Source organism: Phacochoerus africanus, chromosome 5 (assembly GCF_016906955.1).
Source record: "Phacochoerus africanus isolate WHEZ1 chromosome 5, ROS_Pafr_v1, whole genome shotgun sequence".
Classification (NCBI taxonomy): domain Eukaryota; kingdom Metazoa; phylum Chordata; class Mammalia; order Artiodactyla; family Suidae; genus Phacochoerus; species Phacochoerus africanus.
In genome coordinates this window covers 32,115,771-32,140,796 of record NC_062548.1, presented here as the reverse complement: position 1 = coordinate 32,140,796, position 25,026 = coordinate 32,115,771, and the positions used below count along the sequence as shown (strand labels likewise).

Genomic DNA, 25,026 nt, shown 5'->3' with positions numbered 1-25,026 from the left:
TTATTTTAGGTCTGGAGAGAAAATCACTGTCACACCCTCCTCTAAAGAGCTGCTGTTTTATCCACCTTCCATGGAAGCTACCGTCAGTGGAGGTAAAGGCTGGTTCAGCGAGCCGGTGACACTCTTTTGCACCAATTCCTTTCTCTGCATTCTATTCTGTGCTGTTCTTGTGGTGGAACCATCTTTGTAAGGCCCCTTCAATTGTCTCAGCACATAGATGTTGCTGTTTCATTAATTCAGTGAATGACAGGTCTGAATGAATGAATGAAAGGTCGGAATCAGTAAAAGTAACTTTCACTCTTAGAACTGGGGGACTTTTTGCAAAAGGACTTGGTTTTCCTCGACGTTATCAGGTGTCACCAGTGGGTAGACAAAAAGCAAAAGCATCAGCTGTTGAAACATCTGACCTGTCTGTTTACACTGTTTGTGATGTGTATGCTTTTCAGTTGGAGGGATGGGAGGGTCTTTTTGGGACTGGATAACCACAAGTGGTTGCTGGTGGAATGTTGAGGCTACGATCGCTTTTTCCAGCACCGTGGGTTCATTAAACCCTGGGCGTTTGTGTGTTCAGAAGGTAGGGCCAGGCTGTCCAGGGCAGCCTTCTGTGCTGGGTCCCCTGAGGTCCAGCTGCCCAGGCGCTTACCTGCAGTTAATGGCTTCTCTCCCCTGTGGCCTGTTAGAGCCGAGGGAGAGGCCCAGGGAAGGGCTAGCTCTTGTTCGCTGGACCTGCCCATGTTCCTGGCAGTTGAGCAGGGCCTTTCATTGATGGAGAGAGACTCGGACCACTTGCGGTTCCTGAAGATCCCGGTCTAGTTACCCCGGTCTGTTTCTCTCTTCCCTTTGTAGAAAGCTGCCCAGGGAAGCTGATCGAGATCCAGGGGAAAGCTGGCTTGTTCCTAGAAGGCCAGATCCACCCAGAGCTGGAGGGAGTGGAGATTGTCATCAGTGAGAAGGGGGCGAGTTCACCCCTGATCACAGTCTTTACCGACGACAAAGGTGCCTACAGGTAAGCCCGTGACTAAGAAACCTTTGCTTGGGACCCAGTCGGGGAGCCTAGGAAAGAAACTGGGGGGCCAGGTTTCCTCGGGGCAGATGATAGTTCCTCCGGGGTTTGAGGCAGAGCCACCTGCAGCGTGTCTTTCTTTCATTCAGTGTTGGGCCGCTGCACAGTGATCTGGAGTACACTGTGTCATCACAGAAGGAGGGCTACGTTTTGACAGCAGTGGAGGGAACCATCGGAGACTTCAAGGCTTATGCCTTGGCAGGTGTGAGCTTTGAGGTAACACCATATGCTTTTTGTTTGTTTTTGACTTTTGAGGGCCGCACCAGCGGCATACGGACGTTCCTAGGCTCGGGGTTGAATCGGAGCTGTAGCTGCCGGCTTACAACACAGCCACAGCAATTTGGGATCTGAGCCCTGTCTGCAACCTACACCACAGCTCACAGCAACGCTGGATCCTTAACCCACCAAGCGAGGCCTGGGTCGAACCTGCCTCCTGATGTCGGGTTTGCTACTGCTGAGCCACAACGGGAACTCCAATATGCTTTTATCTTTTAAAAAATGTTTTCCGTTTTTGGCTTCACCCACAGCCTGTGGTCCCTGTGGAGGTTCCCAGGCCAGGGATCGAACCTCTGCCACAGCCGTGACCCAAGCCACAGCAGTGACAGTGCCAGATCCTTAACCACTTGGCCACCAGGGAACTCCCAGAACATGCTTTTAAAAAGTAGCTTTATGGGGTCTAATAGACACACAATATACTGCACATAATGTGTATAATTTGACAGTTGTTTTTTTTTTTTTGTCTTTTTGCCATTTCTTGGGCCGCTCCCGTGGCATATGGAGGTTCCCAGGCTAGGGGTTGAATTAGAGCTGTAGCTGCCAGCCTACACCAGAGCCACAGCAACATGGGATCCGAGCCCGTCTGCGACCTACACCACAGCTCACGGTGACACCGGATCCTTAACCCACGGAGCGAGGCCAGGGATCAAACCCGCAACCTCATGGTTCCTAGTCGGATTCGTTAACCACTGAGCCATGATGGGAACTCCTAATTTGACAGTTTCGACATATGACTACCCCCACGTAAACACCACCACAATCAAAATAGTGGACACACGTGTCATGCTCCAAAATTTCCTCATATCCTCGGTAACCTCTCTCTCCGGCCCCTCTCCATGCATCTGATCTGCCTTCTGTCACTCTGGATCAGTTTGCATCATCCAGAGTTTTTTATGTATGGAATCATTAAGGGCCTACTCTTTTTCAGTCTGGCTTCTTCCACTTGCAGTTTGGAGAGCTGTTGACTTTAGCTTGCCCGCATACCTTTAGGGAAGTATTTTAAGCTTTCATCCTGACTCTGCTCTCTGTGAAAGGACATGGGATGTTTCTGTGATGGTGTTTGATGTCTTTCTCTCTTCCCTCAGTCCTTTTTGGGAAGAAGCATGCCGTGTGATGTACAGAGTGAGTCTAGAGATCCTCGAGGATGAATATTTTCAACATAAAGCCCAAAGGAAATGAAAGACCATATTGCATAATTAAAATTCTATATTGCAGAATGCACTTTAAACCAAATCAAAAGACAGAGTGGGAAGAAATATCTGTACCATAAATAGTACCCTAGTTTACAAGGAAGTCCTAGATCGATAAAAAAGAGGCAACCCAGCAGTGAAAAGATGAACCAAGGATATGAAAGGCAATTCACGGGAGTCATACAAGTCGATAATAAACCTACAGGAAATGCTCGACTTTGGTAGTAACTAGGGAAACTCAATGGAAGTTACCATCGAAACGCTGGGTTTGGGGTTAGATGCACAATCATCAAGACAATATCCATTTTTTGGCACTCATGTGTTTTCCCTGTATAGGTAATTTGTAGACCCGGAAATGGTTACAGCCACCCTGGAGGGCAGTTTGGGTTTTTCGTTGTTTTTTTTTTTTTTCTGAATCTGAAGTGCACACATCCAGCAATTCTACTCCTAGGAATTGACTGTTCAGAAAAGGAAAAAACCTTAGTGCCCAAAGATACACAGGCTCAGGGATGCTCAGATCTCTCTTTTTCCATCGCAAACCCCCATGGCTGGCTTTTGAGCTATGGTTTCCCGCCTCTGCCTTCAAATGAAATGCAGCTGTTCCAAAACACCGAGGCCACCTGTGGGGACGGTGGAAGCGGGCCGCCGAGAAGTGGCCGAGGGCAGAGCAAGGCAGCGCAGTCACAGAATCATACGCTTCCCAGGGCCCCTTTGTCTCACCTCCTCCACCCCGCCCCCGCCCAGTCACTCACCAAGTCTGTAACAGTAGCAGGAGCGGTGATAGGATGTGTGTGGGCCTAGAGAGTCCTGGAAGGCTGCACACCAAGCTCTTAACATCGGTTATTCTGGGTATGAAGAAGAGACCTTTTGTGCATGCCGCCCCCCCCCCCCATGAGTAGCAAGCAAATAAAAACAAGCCATTAAGATGACCTCCTGGAGTTCCCGCTGTGGCTCAGCGGGTAAGAACCCTACATAGTGTCTGTGAGGATGTGTGTTCAATCCCTGGCCTTGCTCAGCGGGTTAAGGATCCAGTGTTGCGCAGATGCGACTTGGATCTGGCATTGCTGTGGCTGTGGTGTAGGCCGGCAGCTGCAGCTCTGCTTGGACCCCTAGCCTGGAATTCTGTAAGCCGCAAGTGTGGCTGTAAAAAGGAAAAAATAAATAAATAAATAAAAAGAATGCTCTCCTGACTTAAGAACTGTTCCCTTTGTGGTTAACATGAGTTCACCTTGCTCTGGGGTTCCTTTCTGTCCCCCAGATAAAAGCCGAAGACGACCAGCCCCTCCCCGGGGTCCTCTTATCCCTCAGCGGGGGCGTGTTTCGTTCCAACCTCTTGACTCAGGACAACGGCATTCTGACTTTCTCGAATCTGGTAAGGTGTCTGGCAATTTCCTGCCTTCCTGTCTTCCCCTCAAGAGAGTGTGGGGACACAGTGGCCGTGGCTTGTGTATTGCTTGACAACCTGCGAACAGAAACCTGGCATGGAGTGTTTTACATTTCTTAGGGGACCAGACGTAATTAGAGGGTTGCTCTCACCAGAACTTAACGTGGCTGATTCATGTCCCTTCTGCACAGACTTCTTGTTTCTGGTCACCCACTTGTCTCTGAGACAGTGTAATTAATCACTCTGGCCATAGCGGCTCCTGTCTTAAGCATCCCTTGGATTAACCACAGGACCGTGTTGTTTCTGATCTGAGTCTTGTCTGGGGGTGAACTTGGGTTTCTTCCTCAGAGCGCGGTCCCCGTGGTGGGGGAACAACACCCATTTTTTCCCTGGAGACATAGTCTGAGGCCTTGAGTGCTAGGGGCTTAGGAGTGCATGTCAGCTGACCATCTCGTCAGTCCTGGGAATAAAGTGACAATTACAGGGACATTGCAGACAGGCTGATGTGGATCTGAGAGATCACGTGCTGGGCAGTGATGCACATGCAGCTTCAAACCTTCCCTCTGCTGTTTACTTGCGGTGTCATCTCGGGCAAGTTACTTGACCTCTCGGAGCCTCAGTTGCTCCATTCATAAAATTTGGATATAATTTCTACCCCACAGAGTTACTGTAGGCGCAGGATAATGACAGCTGCTACTAGAGTTGTAATTGCTGTTACTGTCACTATTTATGATAGAGTGAGCATTTCGGTGTGTCCAGGAAGCCCTGGAGCTCTCGGGGCCTAATTCTGGTCCACAGCGACTTTAGCCACCCCCGTTTAAGCCACACCTAGATTTGCAGCAGAGGCTCAGCCTGTGGTTGTCTCTCGCCAGAGCCCTGGCCAGTATTACTTCAAGCCCATGATGAAGGAATTCCGGTTCGAGCCATCCTCGCAGATGATCGAGGTGCAGGAGGGGCAGAACCTGAAGATCACCATCACTGGCTACCGCACGGCCTACAGGTGGGCCGGCCCGGCTGCGGGGCCACACTCACACTTCTGTTCTCTGGAAACCCGCCCTGGTCCTCCTAGAGGCTTTATTTGGAAGATAGGGAGATAAGACACGAGGCACACGGGGTTTTGACTGCTGCCCTTTTCTTCTAATATCTCAAACAAGTGATTTGGTCACAAAGTTCCTTTTTTAAAAAAAAAAAAATTAATAATGTGTTGATTTTTTTTTTTTTTGGCCACCCTGCGGTATTTGGAGTTCCCGGGGCAGGGATCAGATCCGAGCCACAGTTGCAACCTATGCTGCTATTGCAGCAATACTGGATCCTTTAATCCACTGTGCCGCGCCGGGGATTGAACGTGTGTCCTGGCGCTGCAGAGACGCCACTGATCCCATTACGCCACCACAGCAGGAACTCTTCAAGGTTCCTATTTTGAAATTGGCCTAAGAGCCTGTTTGGTTCTTAAAATTTTGTTTATTTGTTTAATTTCTTTTTTTCCTTTTATGGCCATACTTGTGGCATGTGGAAATTTCTGGGCTCAGGGTGGAATTGGAGCTGCAGCTGCTGGCCTACATCACAGCCACAGCAACTTGGGATCCGAGTGGTATATGTGACCTATGCTGCAGCTTGTGTCAAAACTGGATCCTTAACCTGCTGAGTGAGGCCAGGGATCAAACCCGGATCCTCATGAACCTTATGTCAGGTTCTTAACCTGCTGGGCCACAATGAGAACCCTAAAAATGTTTATTTAAAAAAAAAAAAAAGATTTGAAACGTAGAGTTCCTTGGTGACTTAGCAGGTTAAGGATCTGGCATTGTCACTGCTGTGGCTCAGGTCACTGCTATGGCAAAGATTCGATCCCAGGCCTGGGAACTTTTGCATGCTGTTGGCGCGAACATAAAAATAAAAAAAGTGTGAACCTTGAGTTAAATTTTGAAAAGGAGGAAATGTATTCACTTGAGTAAAACTTTAAAATGTTAAAAAGAGTGTATATGATGTGGAGTTAGTTCCCCTCTTGTCCTTGTGTCCCGACTACCTAGATCTTCCAGTGTTTCTGAATACCTCCAGGATAGTTTATGCAAATATTAGTGTGTGTGTAAATATATATATATATATATATATATATGTATGTATGTATTTTACACACACACAGAATTTATACCTATTTGCAAAAGCACTTAACCAGAAGGAGCAGGCTTAGAATAATGGACCATTTTCAATTGAATGTAAAAATGGGATGAAAGAGGAAATGATTTATTTTCATTTTATCGGATGCTTCATTATTTAAATAAAACAACAACAACAAAATACCATAATTAAAGCTTAGCCTTTTTTAGTCACACCTTTCTGGGGCATCCCTTAAAGTGGACGAGAAGTTGACAACAGCCTTCTGGACAGCTTGAGCCATCTGGCAGCAAGGCTTGATCTGCAAGTGGTACAGCTGGAACCAAAATGTCTGGGTCATTCGGGGCACAGTCCTCCCCTGAGCTGTTTTGCACCGTAAATTGTTGGTACATGCAGGACCACGCTCTCCCTGAGATCTCTCTGTGTGCTTCAGAAAACCATGAGGATGTCATGTTCCATTTCTTCTCTCATCCCTCTAGTTGCTATGGTACAGTTTCTTCCTTAAACGGAGAACCAGAACAGGGTGTTGCCGTGGAAGCGGTGGGCCAGAACGATTGCAGTATTTATGGAGAAGACACTGTGACAGACGAAGAGGGGAAATTCAGGTTACGTGGACTGCTGGTGAGACTTGGAACTTGTTTCATTAGTGGATTTTTTTTTTTTTTTTTTTTTAGGGCTGCATCCACAGCATATGGAGGTTCCCAGGCTCGGGGTTGAAATCAGAGTTGTAACCACTGGCTTACGCCACAACCACACAACACTAGATCTGAGCCTCGTCTTTGACCTACACTGTAGCTCACGGCAATGCTAGATCCTCAACCCACTGAGCGAGGCCAGGGACCAAACCCACATCCTCATAGATGGATACTAGTTGGGTTTGTTACCGCTGAGCCACAGTGGGAACTCAGGTCCCCAGCCTTTTGGATTTGCAGACTGGATGTTCTTGACTGACCCCAGAGATAGTCGTACATATCCTGGCAACAGACTAATGTTTGCCTGAGTCACGTGAGCTGAGATGTTGTCCATTTGCCAGTTTACTTTGGAATAGGTACCTTGGGGTGATGCTCACTCCCCAATGATGAACATACTTGAGTCCAGTGTCCACATCCTGGGGTTCCTGGAAGTCAGGTCAGGAGGCTGCTTGGGGAGCGTGGAGCGTTCAAGCCAAAGGAGGAAGATGGGCTTGGGTATGTCACCTGGGGCCGTGTTGAGGCCTGGAGTATGGATGGCCCAGCTGCATGCACACTGGCTGGGTGGGTCCCCCAACCCCGCTCTGCCCACTGCTCCCCCAACCCTCCGTGTCTTCTCATCAGGTTCAGTGAGCTGACAGGTATCTTGCCACCTCAGGTGTTTGGACAGCCTCACTGTGACGCTCCCTTCTAGCTCTCCTCTGCCCTCGGAGAAGGCCACGTGTCTGGGGCTCCGGGGACTGCCCTCTGCTGTAGCAGTGGCTCCAGAAAGACCAGGGGGTGCGGCAGCATGGATGTTCCCCACCCCTGGGCCAGCTGCAGCCCCAGGGCCCCAGGAGAGGCAGGCGTCCTTAGAATCAGGTTCTCCATCTCACATGTTCAGTGCAGGCTCAGCCTTTGCAGTTCGGTCCTCCACTGGCTACACTAAGACCTTTCTGCCTGGGTTCAAATCCCGCCTCTGTCATTTCTTAGCTGTATAAGTTTGGGCGAGCATCCCCTCCATTCTGCCTCTGTTTCATTATCTGTAAAGTGAGAATAAGAACAGTGTCTACCTTACTGCGAGCATTAAGTGAGCTGGTAGGTGTACAGTACAGGGAGCGGCGCCTGGCGCACTGACTTAGTAAATGGTTAAAAAGCGAGAGTGGACAGCACCTTCTCCTGAGGCGGTCCTCAAGGGACCTGCAGGCATAGGTCCTGGTGTGCAGCTCATCTTGTCTTCAGCAGGAGGAGGGCCTGGGAGGCACTCGCACCCGTCAGCCTGCCTTCCCCACGGGCGGGCTCTCCTCCCTCTTACGGTTGCAAGATGCCGATTCTGCATCACCCCCTTGGTTCTTGCTGGCCCAGGCATGTTTTTCTAAGCTCAGCAAGTTAACACGTTGTATCTCACTAAACCGAATCTAGTTTTCTTCTCCATGACAGTAGATTTCCATTTTAATTGATGCTCCCCAGTATCCGTCTCCTTATAACAGGTGTTAATTCATGAGCACTTACAGTGTTGTTTAGAGTCACTGCCTTGTGGCAGCCCAGGCTCCCAGGCACCAAGATTCGGTTGGGGGCTGGCGAAGAGCCTTAGCCGTTTCTCATCGAGGGTTTGGATTGAGCTCGCCGGTCTCCCAGAGGACGCCAGGCTGGAGCCCTTTTTGGAGATTTCCTCAGGATCTCCAACCCCAGCAGAATTCACTTTCCCAGTTGATCTTTCTGGGTGGTGTCCTCATCAAGGCATCTTGGGTGGAACGGCTGTGTCCCTAGATGTTGCTTCTTGAGGCTGAAGCTGAGTCCTTGAGTCACCTGTCTGGGAGCGAGGGGTCACCCAGGTAGGGTGGGAGCAGCGGGCTGTAGGCTCCCCCCGGCCAGGCCCAGGGGCTAGGGGGCAGTGCCCGCTCTTCCCAGCTTTGGCAGTGCCTCCTCTTCTTCTCTTCACGAATTGCCACGCATGTCTTTCCATTCTGAGGTGCAGAGAGCTATTCTGAACCCAACCCAATGCTGCCAGTCCTCAGTGAGCTATAAAGTGAATTAGTGCGTCTATTGGTGATCATAAATTTGATTATTCTCATTTTTTTCAACGTAATGGTTTTATTGTCTTTGTAAAGGTACCATGTGCTCATTATGGAATAGTTGAAGCAACATGTTGAACATGACATTTTGAAAAAGGAGAAAAAACCACCCTTAAGTTTCCACCTGGAAGGGGCCCCTGGTTAATGTGAACGCTGCCCAGCCCGCACAGAGACGGTCAGGTGCACGTCACCGTAGGGGACCAGGGCCATTCCGCTCTCAATGGCTTACGAATCAATGGTTACAGCCTCAGGGTTGTCCCTTCTTGCGTGCACCCAGTCACCTTTGAACTCAGCCCCGGGTTCTAGGCCTCAAGTGTCAGTGGGTCAAGTGTGCTGTTGGTGATCAGACATTGGTGGCTTTAAAAGTTTTTAAACCTTGCAGGTTTAAGTGATCTGTCACCCTCTGGGGAAAGATGCAGCTCTTTTCTTCAAATAAGTATGTTAGAGAAAAAGTTCAGAAGTCAGAGTTCCCATTGTGGCGCAGCAGAAACGAACCCGACTAGGAACCATGAGGTTGCGGGTTTGATCCCCGGCCTTGCTCAGTGGGTTAAGGATCCAGCATTGCTGTGAGCTGTGGTGTAGGGTGCAGATGCGGCTCAGATCTGGCCTTGCTGTGGCTCTGGCGTAGGCCGGTGGCTACAGCTCCGATTCAACCCCTAGCCTGGGAACCTCCATATGCCACGGGTGCGGCCCTAGAAAGACAAAAAAGACAAACAAAGCAGAAAAAAATGGTTTAGAAGTCGACAAACAGTGGGTTCATTTATACTATTAAAGCCTTGCTTAAAGCTGAATTTTATCTGATTTGCAGACTTCTGAGGAATCTTCTTTTGAACTCATATCTTTCTCTATCAGAGTTGCCAGTAACCCATGCAGCAATGTAAAAAACAAATGGAAAACTTCATTTCTTCAAAGCAGTGTACTTCCCCCACTTGGAAAATTGTCATAATGTGCTGACTTTTTTAGAATAAAATACTTAACTGCTATCTGCCAAAAACTGATCTGAGTGCAAATGTCAACAAAAAAGTTTTCCCTATAATAGTGACTTTTTTGTTAAACCATGATCTGTGCCTATCTGAGGACTAGAATAAAATGCATAAAGAAGAAAAAAAAATTTTTTTTTAAAGAAAATCCTCAAATCCCACTTCCAGAAATAATACTCCTTTGCGAATGTCACTCTGGAGACCCACTCAGTGCACATATCCAGGTAGAGGGGAGGGGTGGACAGCAAGGGAAGGATAATTTTATCAGAATAAGCATGTCATGCTTACAATTTTGGTATCAGAAACCACATTTGATTCTCCTTGGGTAGATGAAAATGGATTTCGAAGGAAATGCAGAACTTAAGGGAAATTTTTTTGTCTTTTTGTTGTTTTTGTTGTTATTGTTGTTGTTGCTATTTCTTGGGCCGCTCCCGCGGCATATGGAGGTTCCCAGGCTAGGGGTTGAATCGGAGCTGTAGCCACCGGCCTACGCCAGAGCCACAGCAACGCGGGATCCGAGCCGCGTCTGCAACCTACACCACAGCTCACGGCAACGCCGGATCGTTAACCCTCTGAGCAAGGGCAGGGACCGAACACGCACCCTCATGGTTCCTAGTCGGATTCATTAACCACTGCGCCACGACGGGAACTTCTTAAGGGAAATATTTATACATCGGGTGTCTTTTTTTTTCCTTTCTTCCTCTTTTTTTTTTTTTTTTTTTTTAACCTTTTTTGGCTGCTGTGCAGCACATGGAGTTCCTAGGTCAGGGATCAGATATGAGGCCCCAGTTGCAACCTACACTGCAGTGCCAGGAAGACTGGATCCTTAACCCAGTGTCCCGGGCCAGGGATCGAACCTCCATCCCAGTGCTCCGGAGATGCCACTGACCCCGCTGCACCACAGTGGGAACTCCAGGGGGCTTTTTAAGGGACCTCTTAAGAAGGTTAACAGGCCTCAGCCTGGGCACCGAGGCCGGACAGGCATGCCCTTGTCCAGAGGGGGTGGGGGTGGGGACACTGCTGCAGAGCAGGCTTGGATAGGTCTCCTGTGCCAAGCGCCCCTTTCAACGAAGTGACTCCTGTGTTTCTCTGCAGCCGGGCTGTGTGTACCACGTTCAGCTCAAGGCAGAAGGCAATGACCACATTGAACGGGCCCTCCCCCACCACCGGGTCATTACGGTAAGGCCTGAGAGTCCCCAGGGGAATTGCGGCGTGCTTGCTTCCCTGATCAAAAATTCCTCCAGCGCTCCTCTGGTTGAGCCTTTCATCTGTTGGGAGGGGGCGGACTTTAAAGCCTAATTAAGGGTCCTCAGAGAACAGTGTCATCCTCACAAGCAGCATCGTATGTGGGTTTTTAATGAACAGCATGGCTGTCACGCATCCAGAGACCAAATCTGAGTGGTTGTTTCCCCACTTCCCCTGCACGCTCTGATCGTGATTCTGCAAGTGAGGGATCGATCTTAAGACCCAAGCGGCATTTCAGATATTGGAGGGTGGTGAGGAGAGTGTGGGCCTAAGGGGAGGCGGGGCCACCCACCTTTCTTATATTCAGATGACATTGTTTTTCCCACTGAGGACAGAGTCTCTTGATATTCGAGGTCGTAACTTATCTAACCGGTCCCTAAAGAGGTGGCTTCCCAGGTCACAGGAAGTGGCCCTGAAATCATTTGAACTGAAGCTTTTTTGCCGTGGAATTTGTCTCATTTGCTCAAGGAGAGGGCTTGGGTGGAGCAAGAGGGGCTGCCTCTCGGTGGCTTTATTAGCTGGCATTAGACATAAAGCTTATGCAGGGTAAGGAGGACGGTGAGCCATTGAGGACTCTTTGGCCTAGAAAGTGGGACTTCCTGATGTCTTTATGGCATCTGGCAGTCTGAATGGCTGTGATGGCTACGTTTTATAAGTTTATATTTTTCTGCCATGGGGACTCAGACCAGGACCACAGGCAGTCACATGGATCACGGCCCCACATATGCAAAGGTGACAAACAGGTGGGCACATGCACTCCCCCCCTGCCCCCTGCCTGCCCCTGAGGGGGCAGCTGGGACTTGGCTCCTGCCGATTGGTGCCACAGAAGAACATCTTTCTCTTTTATCAAGAGAAGCTGGGAAATGGGGCTTTTTTTAATTAGGAAATTAATGTTGACAAGGAGTTCCCGTTGTGGCGCAGCAGAAACAAATCCGACTAGGAACCATGAGGTTGTGGGTTCGGTCCCTGGCTTTGCTCAGTGGGTTAAGGATCTGGCATTGCCGTGAGCTGTGGTGTAGGTCGCAGATGCGGCTCAGATCTGGCGTTGCTGTGGTGTAAACTGGCAGCTATAGCTCCGATTCGACCCCTAGCCTGGGCACCTCCATATGCCGCAGGCGCGGCCCTGAAAAGCCAAAAGTAAAAACGTTGACAAGTCATTAAAACTTAGGGAAAAAATGCTATGCTTGTCAAAGAAAATGTGCCTATGGGCCAGGAGCAGCCCAGCCCGTCCCCTGCGCTCTGTGACTGTGGACTCAGGCTGCTCGAACGACGCACTTTGCTCCCTTAATACAGAGTGAAGCCTGCCGGGAAGGAGCTCCTCCTCGGACACCTCATGGCTGGAGTGGACGTTCCCCTTCCAATTTCCTCATCGCAGCCTTCCTATCTCTTCCTAGGTCGGGAATAATGACATCGATGATGTGAACATCATCGTTTTCCGGCAGATAAATCAGTTTGACTTAAGTGGAAACGTGATCACTTCCTCCGAATATCTTCCTACATTGTGGGTAAGGCCAGCTTGTTAAGGGTATGGAGCCATGTTCTTTGAGGCCCCGAGACAAGAAGGAGCAGGTTATCTGGGCCTGTCTAGCGCTTGCCTTAGCTGAGGGCTGAGGCTGAGATTTAAGAATCTTCAATCCGGAGTGCCCACTGTGGCTCAGTGGCAACGAACTTGACTAGGACCCATGAGGATGCGGGTTCCATCCCTGGCCTTGCTCAGTGGGTTAAGGACCTGGCATTGCCGTGAGCTGTGGTATAGGCTGAAGATGTGGCTTGGATCCTGAGTTGCTGTGGCTGTGGCGTAGGCCGGCAGCTACAGCTCTGATTTGACCCCTAGCCAGGGAACCTCCACATGTAGTGGGTGTGCCCCAAAAAAGGAAAAAAAAAAAAAAAAAAAGAGAATCTTCAATCCCAGCACATATCTGGGGGAATGATTGCTGATCACTGGAGAGTGATGCAGTCTAGGTTCAGATGACTGTTCACACAACTGCCAGCCATGTGTATGTTTGGAAGCATCACAGTAGAAGCCTAATGAACAGTCAGTGTGATCTGGGGTCTAAAGCGGAAGGACGATTTTAGGGCAGAGCGCCTCATGACTTTCTCGGTTCCGTCCGGGATGGGGGTAGGGGGGCAGAGGACTCAGCCACTCCAGGCTAGTGCCTGTCCCCGTGGTTACCTGGCCACCTGGAGCATCATCTCGTTTCCACGGGCCTTGGTGTCCTGCTCAGGGAGTCAGACTCAGCGGCCTCTTAAGGTCAGTTCGAGCTCTGGCAGAATCTCCATGTCTGCAATTAATGAAAAAAAAAATGTCTATACAGTGCCCCGCAGTCTGTGGAAAGATGTTAATTATCACGGGGATGTGTTTTTCAGAGGTGCTTGCAATTTTATACCCAATGAGGTATTTGACTTAGGTGAGAATGTGTGCTTAACTCCCCTCAGCTGCCCTGCAGGGGCTGCAGGTGTGTGATCCCAGGCGGGTGATGCCAGACAGTGAAGTGGGCTGGGGCGGTGGGGGCGGGGGTGCGGGAATGAGAGGGGATGGTGCCCTCCTCAGCCCTGCCAGGTCATTGCTGCCTTGGGATTCTGGCCCACATTTGGTACCACTTCCGAATTTTCCAGAAAGCTAGAAGTCTGAGTTATTTGACATAACCTGACTTTTATATATAGGCAGTGAATTCAGATTGACTTAGAACACCGTACAGGGCAAAAGAGCAGAGACATGGCCTTGGATGTGACCCATAGGCCTCTTGGGAAAACGCCTCTTGACGTGCGTTATGTAGAAGCGTGTGCGTGTGGTCCTGGGGAGGGCGGCGGCAGCGTGGAGCCCCCACAAGCTTTCATGTCCGCCAGGCCTGTGCCTCCTTCTTCTTGTTCCCAGTTGTCTGTGGCAGTGGGACCAGCTAGGCCAAAGAGAAGGAAAGGCTGGCAGCAAAGCACTGAGCTGTTTCTGGAAGCAGCCAGAGAAGCAAGTGCGAGATGGGAATGCATTTTGAGTTTAAGGAATACCTGTGGGCTTGAGGTTCTAGCAACTGGGGCGGCCCTGCCAGGTGGGCGAGGCTGTCGGTGACATGGGCTGGGTCCTACGCTCCACCATGTGATAATTGTGCCACCTGAGGTGATGCAGGCTCTCTGAGTCTCCGTGGGGATGACAGCGATGATGTATGTAAAGTGCTGGCAGCAGGCCTGGCATCACCACAGTAATGGTTTTTACCGTTTTGAGTGTTAACGTGAGCTGTCAGAATCTTATCTTAAAATCTGAACGTTTTGACACACTGGCATCTCAGTGGCATCAGGAGTGGCCTCCGGGGGTTGGGGGGCAGTTGCCCTTTCAGAGATCCTTGTTTCCAAAGAGCCTCTCCCCCAAGAGATGAGCTGTCCCAAGGATGGCTGAAATGCAGTGTGCATCATGTTTGTCTCAAAAGTGCATCCTGCTCTGTCTTCCCTCCAGGTAAAGCTTTACAAAAGTGACAACCTCGACAACCCAATCCAGACGGTGTCCCTGGGCCAGTCCCTCTTCTTCCACTTCCCGCCGCTGCTCAGAGACGGCCAGGTGATGCCCACTTGCTCCGCTGTCTGTCTCTGTCCTAACCAGTCCACTTTTTAGCTAAGGATGCACAGTTCTCCCACTTTCCCCCTCGTGCCACCTTGCAGACATGGCTGAGGTCGTGCCCTCTGAATCAGAGGAGGTGGGCCTTGCTAGGGATGATTTTTTTCAGAAATAGCTCTTTTTCTGTTTACTATTCAGGGAGTTCCCATTGTGACTCAGTGGAAACAAACCTGACTAGTATCCATGAGGACATGGGTTTGATCCCTGGCCTCGCTCAGTGGGTTAAAGGATCTGGCACTGCCATGAGCTGTGGCGTAGGTTGCAGATGTGGCTTGGATCCCGCGTTGCTGTGGCTGTGGTGTAGACCAGCAGCTACAGCTCCGACTCAACCCCTAGCCTGGGAACTTTCATATGCCATGGGTGTGGCCCTAAAAAGCAAAATGTGTGTGTGTGTGTGTTTATACATATACATATTCAGAGTTTCCACTGTGGCTCAGCAGGTTAAGAACCCAACTTAGTATCTGTGAGGATATGGGTTCAATCCCTGGCCCCACTCAGTGGGTTAAGGATCTGGTGCTTCCCCAAGCTGTGGTGTAGGCCTCAGCTGCAGCTCCAATTCAAACCCTAGCCTGGGAACTTCCATATGCTATAGGTGTAGCCCTAAAAAGAAAAAAAAAATATTCATGGCAGGACATTTTGAGGTGATGAGGTTGGGGGGGGTGTGGTGGGGGGATCAGACAAAGTCCCATCATCCAGGAGTAACTGGTTAATGTGTTGATAGGTGTCCTTTGGGTCTTTGGTGGATGCATGTGCACGTCTGCATAAACATAAATATAGTATATATTTATTTTAATACCATAAAGCCGGGACTATTTTGTACGTTGTTTTGTAGTCTTTGCTTTTCAGTGAAGACCATGTCACACATATTTCCCCACCACTGAATCTTGTGTGGCATGATGTGGCACAGTCATCCCTGATGGAAGAAACACTGTTTAACCAAGGCCTTAATGTTGGCCATTGTTTACTGATCGTGGAATGCTTGCTATGGGTTCTAACTGGACAGGACAAACTGTGGTGGTTGGTGCAGTGGTTGCAAAGAACCAGGTTCCTCCCTGGGGAACTTAGCTGAGGCCGTGAGTCGTGAGCCCGTCTGTGTGTCCCTCCCCTGGCTTCTTACCACCTGCCACGGGGATGATATTCTGTGGCCCTTCTTGGCATGGAATGGCTAAAAAACAGTGAAATAGGTCGTGATGGAGTTTGGAGCCTCCTCCCCACTTTTCCAGATGCCCTTGGAAATCAGGCCCCTTTAGGCAGTACAGCGCTGGGGAGACAGATTCCACCTGGGCTCCCAGCCTGCTCGGTGCTCCACCAGCCTCGCTTTCCCCGTCTATGAAATGGGAACTGTCATGCTGGTCTGGGACGGTTGAGAGCAGAGCAGGCATTTGCTGACGTGGTTCTCACGGTGCCTGGTCCCTGGTCAGGGCTCAGCACGCAGGCCTGTGACCGTCACTGGAGCCCCTGCAGAGACGCCTCGTTCTTAGAACTTGCCAGCTAATGAGCCGCTTAAGTATCTTCCCTTGGAAGTCAACCTCGTTTTGGATTAAAAACGGTCTCCCTCAGGTAGATCATGTGCCTGCCTCATCAGAATTGGCTCGTCCTAACCGAGTGTGTTTCATGAAGTCAGATGACTCTCCAGGGCCCAAGACTGCCGTGGTTGGATGTGTTTGGAAAGCCTGCCATGGGCTCTGAGCACTTATTTGGCCCCTGTCACTGCCAGACTGGCCTGCTGAGGCCGCTGCTCGGAAGAGAGCAGAACCCTAGGTTCAGAGGTGTAAACTTGGGCGTTTCCTTAGAAACATAAAGCCCTTTACGTCAGAGTCATACGACAGGGTTTAGTTTGCGTTTGCTTTGCCCCTCTGTGCTTTATAAAAACACCCCCTCTTCTGTATAAAAACACCCCCTCTTCTGTGTGCACAGAATTACGTGGTGCTTCTGGACTCCACGCTGCCCAAGTCCCAGTACGACTACGTCCTGCCGCAGGTGACCTTCACGGCGGCTGGCTACCACAAACACATCACCCTCATCTTCAATCCCGCGGTAAGGAGAAGTCGGTCCCCGGGGTAGGGCGGGAAGCTCGGTTTCACGTTTACCTCCTCCCACAGGCCAGCCAGCCACCACCCGGTGCTTTTCAGACCCCATGCCGTGTCGGAAGCCGGCACGAACCATCATCCCCGACTTAGAGAGAAGGTCGGGGGCCGTGGGTCACAGCCTGGACTAGAACAGGGCTCTCCCGCTGGTTTCGGGCTCACGCTTGGTGACTTGGTTCCCGTGGTCTTACCTGCAGCTGAGGGCTCCTCCTCTGACCGCAGGGAGACGCACTTGCCGCATTCCCCTCAGCGGAGACTCACTCGGTCAGAAAGTGCCAGAGAGACGAGCACGTCAGGGAGGCATGTGTTCTATGTGGAGATGACCCCAGGGGAAGGAGAGGGCCTCTGCCAAGTGCTGGGACTGTAGCCTGTGACCCCCGTGAGGGCTCCGCTTGGACCTTCCCTGGTCCAGGGAGCCATGTGGGTGGCCTGGGCAGGACCCCCTACCTGGTGGAGGCCAAGCAGCCAGGTCTCGTAGCTGCTGCCAGGAATGCATTTCCACTTCAGAGAGCAGAAAAAATGAGGCCTGTGAGAGCAGGGCCACGTGACAAGGGAAGGGAGGGCCCGGCGGGGTGTCCTGCTGGTCCTCACGACAATCCTTCCAGGAGAGGTGCGGTTCTCCCATTTTTACAGAAGTTCAGAGAGGCTGAGTGACTTACCTGGGGGTGATCAGCAGAGTGGGTCCACTGGGCGCTAAGTGCTGCATGCTTATGAGGGCCTTCAGGGCACTTCACTTCATCCTGCGTTGAATGGCAGTACCAACAGCCACAGTATTGATGTCTTAGCCAGTATTTCATGCTCTGCTAACTGCTTCACACACCTCACCTCGTTCAGTTTTTCACAACGTCCCCTACAATGGGTGTTCTTCCTGTTGTCACCATTTTAGGCTTCAATCAACTGAGTCTTAAAATGACTGCCTGGGATCACGCGGGAAGACCTGGCCTAGAGCCCAGACCACTGTCCTCAAAGCTTATTCTCATAGTCATTTTACTACGTCCCACTAAAGTCAACTCCTCATAAAGGACTGACTTTGATGGAAAATGGTTGGGGATCTAAGGCATCCAGAAAATACAGGAGCAGGCAGTTGGGGCTGGAAATCTGTTCCCGCCCTTATTCTGTTTATTCAGGGGCCATCTCACTCTGTCTCCACCACCTCAGTCAGAAGGCCCCTCAGTCATTCTCCAGCCACCATGTCCTCAGATATTCTGGTCTTGGGACCTCTTTACACTGTCAAAACTTTCTGTCAATCTCAAAGAGCTTCGGTTTGTATGGATTATATGTATATTTGTCATATGAGAAATCAAAACCGAGAAATGCTAAAAACATAAGAATCCTCAAGCCACACGTTCCCTTACCTGTCAGAGTTGTGATGTCATCCAGTGTGTAGCCTCTGGGAAAGTCCACTGTGCACCAGTAGGAGCTTGAGCAAGAGAGGGGCATGTGATACCTTAGTAGTAGTATGAGAATGGTCTGGACCTTGCAAATTTCCTGAAAGGGAGGGCCCCCAAGCTGTACCTTGAGAAGCAAGGCTTGTTAACCTGTGTTACCATCGTGTGAAAGTTTTCCTTTAATTTGTTTCCATCGTCAGGGCGGAGTGAGCTGGTTGGGATGTGGGTTCATTTGCTGTTACAGAGACCCAGCACTGCTTAGCAAGAGGGAAGGTTGGATCGTCCAAGGGTCGAATGGAGGCTCCAAGGTGTTGGGGTCCCTGACTTTTCCTCTCCTGCGGCTCTGCCATCCTCCAAAACGGTTGTCCCCCTTCTCCAAAATAGCGCACTTAGCCAGAGAATGTCTGGCCAACAGGGGGAGGGGGCACACCATTTCCCTCCTGGGGTACAGCCTGGGTGTTGCACCTGTCACTTCTCTCATGTACCGTTGGTCAGAATTGAGTTCCAGAGCCTTACCTGGCTGTGAGGGAGGCTAGGGAGTGTCTGTTCTGATTGGTTCAGATGAAAGTTGGACCTTTCACTGGAGGAAAGGGTGAATAGTCCCTGGGACCCAGGCACTGCCTCACCTCCTCACTGGTGTGGCCTCCGGAAGCAGCTTGCTCCTCACTGTGTGTCCGAGCCTGGAGCAGTGGGTTCTCGATGCCGTATAGGAGAGCATCCTTGAATGCAGCTGGGACTCAACACAGTGGGACCCCCTTACTTCTCAATCACAGGGACTCCCTGCCACCCACAGCTTTGTCTCCTCAGCTTAGAGAGTGGCAGTTCCAGGGGGGAGGATCACCTTGTTTTCAGAGTTCCTGGGCTTCAGAGAGCAAGTGATGAGAGTTGGTCCAGCAGAGGATTCACCTGAGATTTATTGGCGTGGTGTCTGTTACTTTGGGTAGAGTCCAGATCCCCGGGGGTGCCGGGGGTCCTAGGGAGCTGGCTCGGAAGCTGGGGGGGTCGTGGCTAGGACAGTGCATTAATGGGAGAGCCTGTCCCGGTGATGGTGCCCTCGGTGTTTGCAGAGGAAGCTGCCTGAGCAGGACATCGCACAAGGCTCCTACATTGCCCTGCCCCTGACGCTGCTTGTGCTGCTGGCCGGCTACAACCACGATAAGGTAGGCAGTCCTGAGGCCTCATGGGAAGCAGATGTGCTGGGGCGGGGGGCCGCAGCAGAAGAACGTCCAGTGTTCACGGAAGTTAGGGCACTTTTAGGTCAAGTCCAATCCCGGAGGCCTCCTTCCAAGGCCATGAACCACTCCTCCCAGCTCTCCTAAGCCTTAAACCTGGAGTACGTCAGGGTCTCCGGTGACCCTTGGTGGTACAGAGATCTGCCCTCGTCCGACCTGAGATCTGCCCTTGGGCACAGAGCAGGTGGTGATCGCCCCGGGGGAAGGACGTGCACAGGGGCAGGCGGGGCGGCGGGCAGGACTCACGTGGCCCACTGGATGGACGTCTCCTCCCGGCGCCCCCCTCTCTCATGCTCTCTCTCTTTCCAGCTCATTCCCTTGCTGTTGCAGCTGACAAGCCGGCTGCAAGGAGTCCGAGCCCTTGGCCAGACGGCCTCTGACGGGAGCGGCCCTGAAGACGCAAAGAGACAAGCCAAGAAACAGAAGACGAGACGGACGTGAGAAGAGGCCGCGGAGCCCTCCCTCGGGACAGGCCCCGCCCGGGGTCCCCCTCCGGCCCCTGGCGTGAGAGACGCACGTGACTCACGTCAACGCCGCCGGTGGCCCCCGTGCCCCTCCGTGGGCGCAGCTGCCTGTCCCCGCCTTCCCCCCCGTCCAGCCCCTGGTGCAATGCCATGAATGGACCCTCCTGTCACTCTGCTGAGCACAATTTATTTTCTGAATTGAAGATAATTTATTATTATTATTTTTTGTCAAAGAAGTATTTAAGCTGTGCTGGTGGTGTGAGAATGTAATTCTTAATGTCCAGCGTTCACCTGCTAGAAGAGTTCCGGTAAACGTGGGGTTTAGCCCCCTCACAAGCACCTGTTGGATTTACCTTTCCTTTAACTCCCCTTTGCATCTGAGGTCCCTGCTAGAAACCGCACAGCCTCTCCCTACTACTCAGAGGGCATGTTAGGAGGTAAAAATCAATAAAATTGCCCGTTTGTACTGTACCTCATCTCAGGTGTCATCTCTGGATGACACTGGCATAACGCTGGGGTCATAAATTGAGCCGCATGGAGGGGCATGTCGGTCCTGGGTGAAGGGCTGAGCAAGACAATCTTCAGCCAAGGTGAGATGATCCAGGCAGCTGTCTTGGAAAATCGCAGAGGTGGGGATTGTGGCAAGTGAAGAGCCCCCCCCCCCCAATCTTGTCTAAAGGAGCCCCAGTTTCTCAGTGGCTGTGGCCCCCTGGTGCTGTGTGGGAATGTGGTCTTTTTTCTAGAGAAGCCTGAAAGACAGTTTTATGTGACCTCTTCCAAGTTTTTTGTTTTTTTCTTTTTACAGCTGCACCTGCAGTATGTGAAGTTCCTGGGCCAGAGGTTGAATCAGAGCTTCAGTTGCAGGCTTATGCCACAGCCATGGGAACACCAGATTTGAGTCACATCTGTGACCTAGACTGCAGCTTGCAGCAACGCCAGATCCTTAATCCACCAAGTGAGGTCAGGGATCAAATGTGTATCCTCATGGAGACCATGCTGGGGGTGTATGTGTCTTTTTGCCTTTTCTAGGGCTGCTCCCATGTGGCATATGGAGATTCCCAGGCTAGGGGTTTAATCAGAGCTGTAGCTGCCGGCCTACGCCAGAGCCACAGCAATGAGGGATCCGAGCCGCATCTGCAACCTATACCACAGCTCAGGGCAACGCCGGATCCTTAACCCACTGAGCAAGACCAGGGAATGAACCCGCAACCTCATGGTTCCTAGTTGGATTCATTAACCACTGCGCCATGACAGGAACTCCCCATATTGGGTTCTTAACCTGCTGAACCTCAATGGGAGCTCTCCAGATTTTAAATATTAGTGGCAAATTCAAGTTGTGTAACTTTTTTTTTTTTTTTTTTTTGCCACGTCCTTGGCATGCAGAAGATTGTGGGCCAGGGATCAAACCTGTGCCACTGCAGTGACAACACCAGATCCTTAACCTGCTGAGTCACACAGGAACTCCCGTTAACATGTAACTTTTGGCCAAACAAAATGCATACACAGGATGTGAAGCTTGAAGGTCGTTGGCTTGCAGAAGGGATCCACGTGAGTTCACTGCATCTGAACAGCATTAATTTAATTCTCCTAGGACATAATTAAGCTAATTCAGTTGTGCTGAAAGCAGATACATCCGTCCGTCCAACATCTATTGAGTTGCACATGTGACAGGAACCAGGGCAGAGTAGAGATGGTGTAAACGGAGTTGGAGGACGGGCCCCCTCTGCTTCGTGCCTCATCGTATCCCCTGCACTCAGCGTGTAGTGGGCGTTGGAGAAGGAACTCGTGAGTGTGTTCTGGGATGCTTATGCAAATGAACGAGCAGAGGGCATGTGGTGCCTGTCTCCCAAGCACACAACCCATCCATTGTTGGGTGGACAGTAAGCTGGCAAATGGACAGGGCAGTCCAGAGAGCTGGAGGCCTGGTGGAGGATGCTCAAGTGGCTGAGGAGGTATAAAGCGCAGGTTTCATCCTGGCTTCCCAGATGTGATGTCTGGGCTGAGTCTGGGAGGATGCAGCGCGGAGAGTGAAAAACAAGGCAGATGGTCTTGGGTGCCCTGACCAGGGCGCAAGGCCAGCTCCAGAGGTCCCCAGCTCTTGGCTCGCTCCCACCCCCACCCCCCAAGAAGCCACTGTGTTTCCCACCAGTGGCTGATGGGCTGTTGGCCAGTCCATGCGTTTTACTTTTTCACCATGAAAGGAAGTAAACCTGGAGATGTGGGACAGATGAGATGCATAATCCATTTCTTGGAGTGTTTTCTAACTTTTACTCCAAGTGGACACCCAGAAACATCCCTTTTAAATGTTAATGGGGCTTTTTATTGACACGGATGTAAAGGTTAAGAGCTCGTGAAAGATACAACTAAATGTCAGTGCTTCCCATCCAGTTCCGGACGCTGCCAGTGAGTGGCAGCCTTCGTCCATCACTGCTGCAGGTCACCCTTGGTGGTGGTGGTGGCTCTTTTAAGGGCTGTGTTGATTGGAAAAGTCTGCTGTATCTCTCAGTTCATTTGGAAGTTGGGCCTACGCTGTTGTCTGTAATTATCTTCATTTACTGGCAATCTCAGGACAGCTCCTCTGATCCCCTTGTGAGATGTTAAGTCATTCGTGTCAGAGGTTTTTGAATGGGGCAAAAATTTTATGAGATGGATTTTTTAATTTTTCCCCTGAAGATTTTAAAATGTCTAAAATGCCAGGTTCCTGAAGAAATCCGTGGCTTGCACATTTTTGCTTGTGAAACTGGCTCCAACCTCAGTGAGGACACCCAAAAGACCGACAGGGAAGTGCCCTTCTCAGGGGCTGGCTTTACCTCAAACTTTCCTGGGTTTCCTTGTTTTATTTTATTTTATTTACTTATTTAATTTAGGGACACACTTAGCATATGGAAGTTGCCACTCTAGGGGTCGAATCAGAGCTGCAGGTGCCAGCCACAACCACAGATACAGCCACGCCAGATCTGAGACAAGTCTGCAACCTACACCACTGCCACAGCAATGCCAGATTCTTAACCCACTGAGCAAGGCCAGGGATCAGACCTGCAACCTCATGGATACTAGTCAGGTTCGTTACTGCTGAGCCACAATGGGAACTCCTTGTTTTAAATGCAAGGAAGGTTGTTGGAATTGGGGGATGGGGCCTGGGAGGGGCTGAAGGTGGGCATGCAGAGTGGGCAGTAGGAGGGGCTGGAGGCTGCAAGAGGGAGGTGGAAGATGCAGTCCTTGTGCCCAACTCTCAACAGTCTGTAAAGAAAGAAGAGTCATGAAATTCAGGAAAAGTGAACGGTTACCTCCCTGAACTAAGCACCGGCATAAAGACTAGCCTTTCTCCAGTGGTGACCATGTGCTGAGTCCTTTCCTGCTGGGTCCTCATGACCTTATGACATGGGTGTGTTTTACAGAGAAGGAAACTGAGACTTTAAAGATCTTGCAGCTACTAAGTAGCAGAGATGGGATCTGAACCCAGGTACAAGAGTTCTTAATCGCTGTGCTCTGCTGCCTCCTGCTTTACAAAATGAGACAGTGCATATATGTGCCAGGTTGTCTGGGGATAATTCAGAGTTTTAGAAAGTGAGTATCGGGAGTTCCCAACGTGGCTCAGTGGTAACAAACCAGACTTGGATCCATGAGGATGCAGGTTAAATCCCTGCCCTTGCTCAGTGGGTTAAGGATCCAGTGTTGCCATGAGCTGTGGTGTAGGTCGCAGATGCGGCTCAGATCCTGTGTTGCTGTGGCTGTGGTGTAGGCTGGAAGCTGTAGTTCTGATTTGACCCCTAGCCTGGGAATTCCCATATGCCACGGGTGTGGCCCTAAAAAGCAAAAAAGGTATCATGTGCAAGAGATGTGGGCATAAGCTGTGATAAATTTAGTCAGGGGACAGTGACATGTAGCCGTGTGTGCAGTGGAGGGTTGGGCCACAGCCATGTAGGGGATGGAGGACCTTTGAATTGTTCCATCATCCTTGTTTCTAGAACCAAAGAGTTACATGACTAAATGCTGAAATCCAATTCCTTCAACACAAATCCAAATCCACTGGATTCCCCTCTACTCAGTAGCTGGAGCAGCTTGAGCAGAGGAGTTGGGAAGGACTGTGGGGACGAAGTTTGCGTGACTGCCTTCTGTACTGTCTAAGCTGAGCGTTCATTGGGAACGAGGACTGTGTCTCTATCATCTGCATCTGCAGTTCCTGCTACATGGCAGGTGCCTGGGGGTAGGGACCCAGCCTCCAGATGGCCCCCGATGGTCCCCACTGCCTTTGTGTGTGGTCCTCTCCCACACTGAATCAGGGCTGGCCCCATGTGACCAATGGAGTGTGGCCAAAGTGAGGGTGATGGGTACCTTCTCAGGCTGGGTCATAAAGGCACTGCAGTCCCCACGTTGGCTCTGGGGGAAGCCAGCTGCCTTGTGTGAGGATGTGCAGGCAGCTCCATGGACAACTGACACCCCTGGCCAAGAGCCAGCTCAGCCTGCCAGCCACATGCTTCTGGGACCCTGGAAGTGGATCCTCCAGCCCCAGTCAAGCCTTTGGATGACAGCAGCCCCAGCTGACATCTGACTGCTGCCCCCAGATGGCACCCCCCAGCGGAGCTCTTCCTAAATTCCTGACTCACAGAATCTGTGAACATGACATATGATTATATTAGGCCCCCGTTTGGGGGTCATTTGTTATGCAACATGAGGTAACTGGCACAGTAGTCGGTAAGGGTCAGTGATGAATAGACAGTGACCGAGAGACTCCCAGTAATCAATGCATTTTTACTTTGCATTAGTCGAGATTCCTTTGGTTTTAAGTAACAGGAGCCCAGCTCCAACTAGCTTGAGCCAAGTGGGGCACTTCACTGACCATGTAGGTGAGACACCCAGGAGAGTATGGCTCCATGTGTGGCTGGAGGGCCGTGTCATAGCCTTCCAGCTCTGCTTTCCTTTGAGTGTTGACCTTGCTCTTCCCTCCACTGAGGCTCTGCACCAGCTCTCAGTGATCAGCTTGAAAGGCCCCTTTGCTGGAAACTGGAAGACACTGAAGCCAGGTTCAGGGTTGTTTGCTCAGTTTCTGCTCTGAGGTGGGGCAGCTGTGGGATAGGCTCCATGGTGAGTGGCATTTGGGGAAGCTGGCTTTTGACTTTTGCCATTTTGTTCTGTTTCTGAGGAAGACAGTCACCTGGCAGTGTTGGGCCTCCATCATCCTAGTTTGCAGGCCCAACAGAAAGACTGTCCATCTCATAGACCCTGTGTCCATCTAGGGAAGGTGAAGGAGTGATGGG

At 50.9% G+C, this 25,026-nt stretch overlaps 1 protein-coding gene across 1 annotated transcript in view; it reads left to right on the top strand.

The window, feature by feature from the left end:
• Nucleotides 1–20,239, top strand: part of LOC125127431 (nodal modulator 1) — a 60,128-nt gene extending 39,889 nt beyond the window's left edge. The window contains exons 20-31 of the mRNA XM_047780425.1: nt 10–92; nt 847–1,006; nt 1,153–1,279; nt 3,788–3,901; nt 4,786–4,913; nt 6,505–6,646; nt 10,844–10,927; nt 12,388–12,498; nt 14,439–14,540; nt 16,515–16,634; nt 19,140–19,232; nt 19,614–20,239. Of these exons, the coding sequence (XP_047636381.1) occupies nt 10–92; nt 847–1,006; nt 1,153–1,279; nt 3,788–3,901; nt 4,786–4,913; nt 6,505–6,646; nt 10,844–10,927; nt 12,388–12,498; nt 14,439–14,540; nt 16,515–16,634; nt 19,140–19,232; nt 19,614–19,745 (1,396 nt within the window). The 3' untranslated portion in view covers nt 19,746–20,239. The remainder of the gene's footprint in view (nt 1–9; nt 93–846; nt 1,007–1,152; nt 1,280–3,787; nt 3,902–4,785; nt 4,914–6,504; nt 6,647–10,843; nt 10,928–12,387; nt 12,499–14,438; nt 14,541–16,514; nt 16,635–19,139; nt 19,233–19,613) is intronic.
• Nucleotides 20,240–25,026: the final 4,787 nt, after the last annotated feature.